General features: G+C 42.1%; 1 protein-coding gene across 15 annotated transcripts in view; it reads left to right on the forward strand.

Annotated features, from left to right (window-relative positions):
• Positions 1–6,180: 6,180 nt before the first annotated feature.
• Positions 6,181–10,743, forward strand: part of FRAS1 (Fraser extracellular matrix complex subunit 1) — a 418,617-nt gene continuing 414,054 nt past the window's right edge. For 11 of the 15 annotated variants that reach the window (XR_003094532.1, XM_025206555.1, XM_025206564.1 and 8 more), the window contains exons 1-4: positions 6,181–6,508; positions 7,271–7,317; positions 8,275–8,386; positions 9,866–10,118. Coding sequence is in view for 14 of the 15 variants with exons in the window: in XM_025206555.1 (XP_025062340.1) it covers positions 6,309–6,508; positions 7,271–7,317; positions 8,275–8,386; positions 9,866–10,118 (612 nt within the window). In the remaining variant the exon portion in view is untranslated. The other 4 variants (XM_025206566.1, XM_025206557.1, XM_025206568.1 and 1 more) reach the window with 4 other exon arrangements.

Below are 10,743 nucleotides of genomic sequence, written 5' to 3' on the forward strand. Positions count from 1 at the left end.
ATCCCAACTTCTCCCTTGGGTCTTGTATTATGTTCTAGCACAAAGATCCACTCACCGGGACTTCAGACATTTCTGTCCATCTGTTAGAAGCAACAGAATTAAAAGCTACTGAAGCAGCAAAAAGAGAGGCAGGAATCCCTCATTTTGGGGGGCAAATAGAGGCCCCAAAAATACTATAGAAAAGGTGACCAATCCTGAGCTACTGAGGAAAATTATTTTCTCTCTGACCTATCCAAAAGAGAAGGAATGGCAGGTGGGAGAGGAAGTATGAAAAGGGTTTGAAGAGAAGAGCAGAGATGCAGATTAAGAAGAGACAACAAAAAGTAGAATGCATGGATATTTCCGTGTGCAACGTCCACTCCCCCACCCTATCAACTGCAGTGGGTTTAGCAATTCAGTGCAACCCAGCATACGGCACCTATCAGGAGAGCAGACTAAGACCCCAATGGAGTGGCAGAGTGGGTCCTTACACCCTGCAGAGACAGATTGCAAGAATACAATTATCTGCGATCAAACAGAGCTGAAATGTAGAAAGATTCACCCAAGTTAGGAAACAATCCTGTGTAGCCACAGGAACAGGTTAAAAAGAAGTCAATTTAATAACACCATTAGATTTAAAATAAACAATAAATCCAGCAGTAACTGCTGTCTTAGAATTTTAAATACTGGCAGATTTTATATCTGAAGCCTTTAGACCTTCTCAAGTATGACACCACAGACCAGTGGTTTTTGATGTAACAACAGGATGCAGTTTTTGTCATCTTTCACAAGTAGGTTCCAGCTGTCTAAGTGAAAAATACTATCTAAAGGTAATTAAGTTCCTGACTCATCAGCAAAGAGATGCATTCAGGCTCACCAAGTTGGAGTTGGGCTTTTTTCCTTAACAGTAATGGAATACAGAAGCTGGATGTTTACCCAAACAGAAAACAGATTGCGTCTGACTGGAAGAGCAACTGCAGGGGAGACAGGAAGGCTTTAACAGCTATGTCATCACTGAGTTGTGCTTCACTGTTGAAACAGTGAAAAGGGAGGTTATTCTTTCCTATATTACCTTGAAAATCATCTCCCCCACCTTATTTTTTTAATTTTAATTACAATTAAAGTAAATTCTTCTCAAGTATTTAATTAAGTACAGAATTCTCCTTCTGGTTTGTTCATGTCTCCAAAGTAGCATCAGGCCAGAAACAACTTTCTGGTTTTCCACTCGTAGAGATTTCAGCAGTTTTTATTTTAACCACTGAACTTAACAAATGGCTAGTTGCATCAAGTTGGATTCAACAGACTAAGTGTACAGAATCATATAGAAGTCAGTTTAAATCTACCCACATGGATCCAGTTCGTAACAGTTAGCATCTGGTTTCACAGCCCACCCTCACTTAAGCATGTTTATAACTTTGCTCATAGGCTGTATGCTTTTGGATTAAGTGATTCCAGGATCTGACTCCTAGAGCTTTTAATTGCCGAGGGCTTCAACACTGCATTACAGCTGCCAGAATAGATTTGCAAGACTACACTTTTTATTTCCTCTACTCTAAATTTCTAAAAGGGGTTAGGGAAAGGGAAAGATGCTCTTGTAAAATAGCTTTCAACATACAAAGCAATCACTACATTAGAATGTTTCCTTTAAAAAGAGAAGATACAATAGGTTATGATTTATTATTGTAAAGTGGGGGGCAGATATATCATTGACAACTTTCTCTCTTCCACCACCACTTCAAGCACTACTTCTTCTCATGCACCATTTTCATCATCAGCCCAGTCTTTATGTGATACTCACCACTGAAATGCATTCTGTACTTCAGCTATTCCCACAGCAGTGCTAATGTGAGCAATTGACAATAGCTCTTTGTTTCTTGCTTCTCCTTACTACTGCATAAGGAAATGAAGTCCCTGTAATTAAATGTAAGAGTGCTGGGTTGAGGAAAGGAAAAAAGTCTTCAAGAAGAACTCTTGGGTGTGGAGCACTACAAGGAAACATACCCACCTTGTGCTAACCAAAAATGCAGGGGTAAGAAGCCCAGGGCTAAAAACTGATGTTGAGAAAGCTAATGTGGCTGCAGAGGTGGAGCTGAAAGCATTATTTGGCCTGCAGAATTTAATGACCGGTGAGGAGGTGTAAGAAAAAAATAACCTCTTTTATCCATTAGAGGTTAGTAGTGCGAGAAATTACTCACCTTTTTATTTATGAATTGAGCAAACTTTAAACAGGAATCAGCAAGACACAACCAATATTAAACATCTCAATGTCACTTTTATAGGGTAATTTTTTTCAGAACAGCACTGTTCTTTTAGGTAGCTGGATAACATGAAAAGGAAACTTGGAGACTGTTCACTGTGATCAGAGCCCATTCATAGGGGAATACTTATTAGAGTCTCATGGTCATGTTATGTAGGTAGAAGGCAGAGATAGTATTTTGCATGTTAGTTCACTTGAGAAACAACATGTGAAGAATGCTTGTGAGTGATGTTTGGGCTGGGGCTATAAGATAAAGAACACTTAACTCTTGTTCTCTATTTCCTTTTTACTGTGTTCACATGCAAAATCTTGTATTGTTTGCTTGGGTTGACAAGTAGGACCTGCCTTAGTTTTCAATTGAAATCTAACCTGTACAGCACTGAGTTTGGGGTCACAGCTGCTGTTCCAAAATGCTCTGTACAACTCAACTTCCTTTTGTAGAGAGCAACTCAGCTATCAGCATTTATTTGCAAAGGTCCAGCTATACTATCTGGCTTTGTACCTATACCATTCTAAGCACAGAGAGCAGGCTGCAAATAAGGCTGCTGAAATTAAAGCATTTATGCAATGACAATATATCAAAATTGTCTTCTTTCCTTGTCATTGTACAACTTCAGGTTGTGCAATTCAGCCTAGAGCTTCTTCATTTGCCCATGCTACCTTATTCATTGAACTGTAACACCATTCCCACAAAATACTTTTCTGTGCTGGTTTTATTTGCTCATTGAGTTCCTTCTATTACAATGAACAGTTGCACAGGTTTTTCCTGTTGTCATAATATCTTTTATTTAATTAAAATAATACCCCAAAATATCAACTATATGTTTTTTACAAGAATGCTAGCAAAGGTTTGTTTCCTGCTCATTATTGCAACTGAAGTCAGTAGGTGCTACAAAACCTGGATGCTTTTGAAAGATGAGATGCAGGAAGTATTCAGTTATTGCCCCAAACCTGACAGAAATGCAATTGCTGAATGCTAGAGACAGTAGGGTATTATCCTTTAAAATAATTTATGGAGGGAAATGTCTTTTCTGCAACATTCTCTTTTATTTAATGGGAAAATTTAAATGTTTCCAAAATATTTCAATTGCCTGCATGGAAAATTGAGATGATATCTGCCTGCCTCACTGGCTGTTTGGCTATTTTCTTTCTGTTCTAAGAAACTGATTAAAGCCTTCCCTGCCAAGGGCTAACAAGCTAAAAACTTGTTTCTGTTCTCCCAAGATGCTTTTTTCCTCCTCAAAATGTACTTTGGTGGAAAAAAAATTCATGACTTTGCTCTTTCATACCAATTTGGGGTGGAAAGATTTAGAAATGGCTTCCCTGTTCCTGTCTAGCCCTGGCTGATACTCCCTAAATATATTAGCCTCGACTGTTATCTCCCTCACTTTCCAAATCTGTCAGATAGGGGCTAATTATACAACTCTCCTTTCTGAAAGAGCTAGGGATTAATGTAACATTTGTAAAAGCTCTTTGAACACTCAAAAGGATGTTCCTCAACTTGTTCGGGTCCAAATATTATATGCAGCATGTGTGGAAGACCCAAAATGAGAGATACGCAAAAATTGTTCCTATCAGAAAGTTAAAGTGTTGTTGAATTTTTTTCTAGTGGTGCAGATAATTTTTTCTACAACTTCAGTTTAACTCTCTTTTAATCTCCATCAATTAAAGTGAGAGCTCATATCCCACAAAAAAAGAGGTATTATATGAACTATGGATAGAAAACACAACGTATGGTCAAAGATGTTTTGTTACTTTTGAAACTTCTTAAGTAGTTTAGTCTTTAACTAAACTTTAGAGAAGCATAAAGAACTGATGTTTTTACTCCACTGAAAGAGCTTTTATTTAGAAAATAAATTAACTATATTCCTGGATATAAATTATAGTATTAATATTTATTATATAAATTATAATAAAGTGATTGTTACCTCTCCACTGAGAAAATAATTAAGCAATTATACATGCTAAAATAAGTGAAGTATAAGGAAAACAAACCAGGATAGTATTTAAGAGAGTGAATCACACTACTAATTTGTTAGAATTAATGGAAAGTACCACAGAAAAGTGAGTTGATCTGATGTATTTATTTAGATTTTCAAACCAATTTCTTGTTGATGCTGTACAGGGAGTTTGATAATCACAGGTAAATGGTAATATATTTCATAAGCTAATTTTTATAGTGGGAAAAATGTGTCATCTTTACATTTGTTGTGATATTTGTTCTCAATATTGTGAGAAATGTTGTCTAGGTCTAATAGGATTTGGTGACTTGATCGAGGTTGGGACAGTGGATGTATTTTCACTATTGAAAGATTAGTGGGATGCCTCAGACCTAGATGTTCTGTTGCGCAATTTATTTGTGCTGCTCAAGTCCATCCTACGCACTGTTGCTAAAATTATCTTCCTTGCCTGTTGATCTCACTGTATTTCTCCCCAACTGGTTATTTAAATCTTAGTATGTTAGTAGCAAATGCTCTGTGGTATTTTAAATTGAAAGCAGATGTGAAAACCAGTATGGCTGGAAGGGATCTTGAGAGGTCATCCAAGCCTGTCCCTTTGCTTCAAGGCAAGTTCAACCCAAAACATTCCTGACAGATGTTTGCCTAACTTGTTTTAAACAAAACCTACCACTGATGGAGCTTCCACAATCTCTCTGGATAACCTAGTCCATTGCTTAACTATCCTTTACAACTACCAGGCCTGAGAGGCATGTCCACCCCATCCCTGATCTTGTCTTGGAAGGCATGTCCAGAAGGGAGTTGAGGAGTTAGGGCTGGAGCTGGAGGCAGCTTTCTTTCCATCCCCAGCCAGACTTGTTTGTTTTATATGAGCCACTAAAGAAGAATCTGCTGACCAAGGGCAGGGTGTTAGCAAGTTTTAACCTAAAGAGTTCCATTAGCTAGCCCACAAATATCAAACGTACCTTGTGCCCTAGGCCACATCTGAACTGTGGGACTATGCGGGCTGGATTCCAGCCCAGAGCACAAGGAAACTGTGGTAGTTCCACTTCCTCCCCAGAGCAGCCTAGGGCCCAGTGGGGCTCATCCTGCCCACCTACTGCTCCAACCTGGGGCATGCAGCAGGTCTAGTCCCTGCCCTGTGTACCATGTGAGCGCCAGAGCTGCCGCATGCTCTGTGCCATAGCGGTAGCTGTGACTCCAGTTCCTGCACAGGGCACACAACAGAAACCAGCATCCAGAGAACTAGAGCCATAGCCATGCAGACCTGAAAGCAGCAAGAGGACCACCGGAGCCGTGTTAGCCCTCATTCACCCTCCTGCCACCAGTTGTCATGCTGCCAGGGCCCTGCAGGAAGCACCTCCCCAGCCTCAGTGGTGAACCAGATAGAACGGCTCTGTGGGCTGGATGTTTGACACCCCTGAGTGAACCCATCAATGCAGTCTGGGGGTTACAGAGGCAATCTTGGAGCTTTAAACTTTATCTTACAGCCTGTAGGGTAGCACTGAAAAGCCCTACAGTAGGCACTGGTGCAATGCTTCCCCAAGGGCAGAGCTTCTTAACCACTTTGAGACTCGTGACACCCCTGGACAGACTGGAGGCGTCCCTTGGAAAATGCCAGCTTAGTTTTCACTCTTCTTCTGAAAGCAGAAAAATAACAGAGCAGCACTTCTGCTGTAAAGACCTCAGGCCACCCCTGCTGCTCCCTACTTCAAATCTCTGGGTTGATTTTGCACTTTGTGTTTGCACACTTCCCAGTGCTGATATTGCGGGGCACCCCTGAAAGAATCTCAAGGCAGCCCTGGGTGCTGCGACCCCCTGGCTGAGACTCCCTGTCCTAGGACCAGCGCACTTTACTGGGACTGAGGGCCCCCCACAGCAGGGTAGCTGCCCCGTCTGCAGGGGGGATTGCATGTCAACAGCTCTGCGTGCATTTGGTCCCTTGATAAAGCATCTGCACCGCAAGAGGAGCACAGGGCACATCCCTGCCCACCCCAGCGCAAGCGAAGCAGGCAGAAGCCGCAGCGAGGACCACACTACGGCGCCCCCCCAAGACGGAGACGCATCATACTGTGCCCCCAGCGGCCCCGCCCACATGGAGACGCGCATGCGTAATGTGCCCCCAGCGGCCCCGCCCGGAAGGGCCGGTTGATGACGCCACGGAAAGGAGTGCGACACGCGGAAGTTTCCGGCTTCTTTTTGGCTCCTGGAACCTTCCTTTCTCCCCCTGCGCGGGCGCCCGAAGCTGTTTGAGCGCCGCACGGAGCGCGGCTCGGCAACATGGCGGCGCTCGTGAGCTGCTGCTTGAGGAGAGGTGCGTGTGGTAGGGGCTGGGGCCCGCTCCCCCCTTTTCTCCCTGCCAGGAGGCGCCGGGACCAGGGCTGGAGGGTCCCCCGCCTCTCCGGGGCCGGGAGGGGTTTGTTCTGCCCCTTGACCCTGTCAGTTGACGTCCTCTTCTCTTCCCCTCCCTCCTCCGGCGGCCGTTGGAACCGGGGGCTTGAGGAGGGCTGAGCGTGATGCCCAGCTCCCCCCCGCCGGCATTTTGGAACCGGTGGGCGCGGGGCGCTCGCGCTGCGGGGGAGGAGGGATGTAAGGTTTAGTTTCGTCCCGCAGCAACCTGTCCCCGGCCAGGTGAGGCTGGGGAATAACTAGTAGTTAGCCCTGGGGTCTGTATTAGGGTGAGATTTAAATGCCGTTTGTCAGAGTCCTGTCCTGTGACTGCTGATGTGATCTAATAACCAGGTGCCAACTTTTCTGTAGGAATTAAAACTTGTGGAAGAGGTGATCTCTTTTACTAGACCTAACTAAATATTTGCAAGCAGATTATTCAATTTATTTGCAAGCTTCCGGGCACAGGAGAGAACAGAGTTTTGTCAAAGTTCTCCTAGGTAGAAATGAAAATTCATATTGTTCAGGAGAGCTGAAAGTGTGGTAAAATCTCCTGTTTGGAATAGCTCATTTTGTCCAGGTTAGGCCCAGAGAAAGATTGAAAAGTCTTTTTACTTCCAAGTTGTCTGATGGCAAGCAGGATGTAGAAGCATATTTCCTTCGTGTTATGATGTTTTGTATTTCACAGAGGAGTGGAAAGATGGAAAGCTCTTCTGGGCAGGAGTTTCTTTTGTGGTGAGTTATCTATGTGTCTCTGTAGAGCAGCCAGGCTTCTGGAGGGGGACAAGGATACTTTCCTCTCCAGAAACAGTTTACCCCATGTCATTTGGGCTCACATGGTTGAAGGTTGGGAGACAACAACTGGACGATCACCTTGCTGGGGTCACCTGACCCCTAGTTGTCTTTCCTGCCTGCTGCAGGGGACTGGACCCGATGATCTTCCAAGGTCCCTTCCAGCCTTGCAATCTGTGAATCCCTCTCCCCCTCCCCCCCGCCCCCTTGCATTGTACAGGGATTCAGATATAGCTATGTCTTTGTGTAGGACTTCAGGTTGCTTGTCCTCTGTGGGGTGGCTGACTGGGACAGCAGAAGGCACATGGTTTGAAAAATCCTCTACAACCATGTTGTGAAATGTGTCATGGAAACTACTGTCAGGAAAATTCTGCTCTGTGGATTGGGAAAGACTGTAAGGGTAGGAGGGACTTTTTGATATTAATCCCACATTGTGTCTCCTTTCCATGAAAGAGAGTTGAGACGCCAGAGCAAAGGCCCCTACCACCTTAATCGAGGACAACTTATCCTTTACAAGACACTCCAACGTAATTTGATTTTTGTGGCCAAAAGCAAGTTAAAACTGTGATTGATGAGGGGTGCAAAGTATGACATTGCTTACCCTGTGTCACTTAGAGTCATAGAATAATAGGGCTGGATGGGGCCTCAGGAAGTCACCTAGTCCAGTCCCTTGCTGAAAGTAATCCCTTTGCTTAGTATTGGTGTCCAGGGACCAGTGAGGATTGGGAACTATTTCTTTATTATGGAGAGATGGGCAACAGAAGGAAAGTTGTAAAAATGCCTTCACAAATTGGGTCAAAATATATCTAATGAAAGGAGCAAAAGCCTACCTTTTTAACTGATGATAATTTATTATCATAATAAATGTTATTAACTTTATTTTTTCCCTGTTTTTAACAGTTTGGGCTCAATGTCCTCGCTATGTATTTCCCAGGATTGATCAACATGTCTCAGCGGTTTCCTGTTCTATAAACATACAGCAGTCCAGTAGACCCTATGCAGCTGCCGCAAAGTGAGATTGTGCTTTATTTCTAGGAGCCTGTTTGTTTCTGTAGGTTTAGATTATTCAAATTATAGGTTTAGATTATTCAACAGCAAATAGGTAGAGCCCTTTTCTCCCCAGCACCACCCGGGGTGATAAGGAACAATGGTCATAAGCTGATGGAGAATACGTTTAGGTTAGAGATCAGAAAAGCAGTATATTACAGTTAGGGTGGCCAGAATCTGGAACCAACTTCCCAGGGAAGTGGTCCTCGCCCCTACCTTGGGCAAATTCAAGAGGAGGTTGGATGATCACCTGTCTGGGGTCTTGTGAACCCAGCATTCATTCCTCCCTGTGGCAGGGGATCAGGCTAGATGATCTGTTCAGGTCCCTCCTGACCTTAGCTACTATGAAACTATGAAATGACTTTTACACTTGTAGCTTATCAGAGCTGAATTACTATCATCGTAAGTGCCTTGAATATTGGTGTAAATGGCTTTTTAGGAGCTATGACTGCTACTTCTCACAAGGTTGCTAGTGGTATGTTAGAAAAGGAGGTGGCCATCTATTGGTGAAACAGTTACAGAAAGATAACTGCTCTGGCATAGTTGTAATATGTATTTTTAAATTTACAGATATAAATACTATAAAAGCATTTGACAGCAGAAACAAATACAAAAGTTTTTAAAAACAAAATAACCAGTAAGAATCTCCAAGAAAGCCTGTCAGTTGCTTTTACTGCCAATTTCTGTGGCTTTTACAGTTGCTCCTTTTAAAACAACAGAAATAAATGTCTCTGTGTTCCTAGGTGAAAAATTCACATAGACAAAGGAGAGAGAAGAAATTAGCTAAACAAGCAGAACAGTTGAACTTTACATACAAAGTACTGTTCAAGTACTTGTGATGCCTTTTGATTATAGTAAAGTTAGTGGTTAATTGTAAAAATTATAGGTAAAATGTTCAAATGGAAGTACTGCATGGCTGTTTAATACTTTAATGTATAGTCCTATGTCGTTCTTTATACACTTTACCTTGCCTCTCTCAAAATAACGTCATCATGATCTCCCTGCAATGAGCTGATTGCCAGGTTGGAGCCTAAGATGTTAAGCAATGTGCAAATAGAAAGTGATGAAACATATCAGATTTATAAGAATATGTAGACTTTGTCATTACCAAGATTATATGTACAAATAGCAGCTCTCAGTTGTCTTTTAACTTGACATTAAACTCTTTATTGAGTCTTATGTGGAAGATTGAGTTTTGTTGGTGGCTTGGGAATTTTTTTTTTGGTTCTGATTATGTCTTTCCTCTTCCTCTTGTACTTATTCTTTTTGTCTTTGGGAAATCCAGTGCAGTTTTGATGGCCTGCTTGTTACTTCATGAGTTGCTTTTGACATGCAATGCTGTGCTTTATTTTGAGTTTACAAGCTGAGTTTGGTTGAAATTGTATTAGTCTCTGCTCTACATCTCAGTTGATAATTTTATATGTATCATTTTTGTTTGCAAAAGATCTGCAAAAAACCCAGCAAAGGATGTGAAACAGAAAAAATCTGAAACAGCAACAGCAAAGGGAAGGAGAACTTCCAGACCATTGGCAAGCAAGCCGGTGGATGACGTGTATTTAGTAAGGTTGTATAAAAGGCCAGTGTATGAGGTAGAGGTGGCTCTGGACATGCTGAGGAAGTTTCAGGAATTGGACTTCACTAATCCAAAACAATACATATATGTTAATATAACCCTGGATATGACACTGGAAAAGAAGGTACGTTCAAAGTAGTTACAGATTTTTAGTATGACATTTTAAGGAACTGCTTTTGTTAACTGTATGGGAGAAGATGAAAAGTAATGGAGAACCTTCAATGGTCTTGCTTTGGCTTCTTCTCCAAAGCTCTTTCATACTCAGCCTTTTGCTTACACCGAGTGTGTTCTGCTATGCTTTTCCAGATCTCTGTGTATGGTACTGTTCAAATTCAGTATCTGAATGTGTTCTTTACTCTGATTATCAATAATTTTTGTTGTACATATTAAAAGCAGGACTCCTGCATAACTAAAGCACTGATCCAAGGGGTAAACCTGATCAAAATAGGTTTGTGATCTGTTTGCATGTTGTCTTTAAAGGATATGCAATTTTAAAAGCTGCCACCAGAGTGTGAAAGTTTTGCATTCTCAGTCTATGTTCCTTACATTGCTGCTAGGGAAGTGCCCTATTTAACAGGAACCCAAGAACAATTCACTAGCACTGTCAAGTGAATTTCCTCGTGAGACAAGAGTAAAGACTTTTTTAATTTTCCCCTCCTGTTTGCATTTCCCACCCTTATGCTCTCAGAATGGATATAGTATGTTGTTACTTCTAATTGCTCTGCTTTTCGATAGCGCTGCTGGCAAAA

Source organism: Alligator sinensis, unplaced genomic scaffold (genome assembly GCF_000455745.1).
Source record: "Alligator sinensis unplaced genomic scaffold, ASM45574v1 scaffold989_2, whole genome shotgun sequence".
NCBI lineage: Eukaryota > Metazoa > Chordata > Crocodylia > Alligatoridae > Alligator > Alligator sinensis.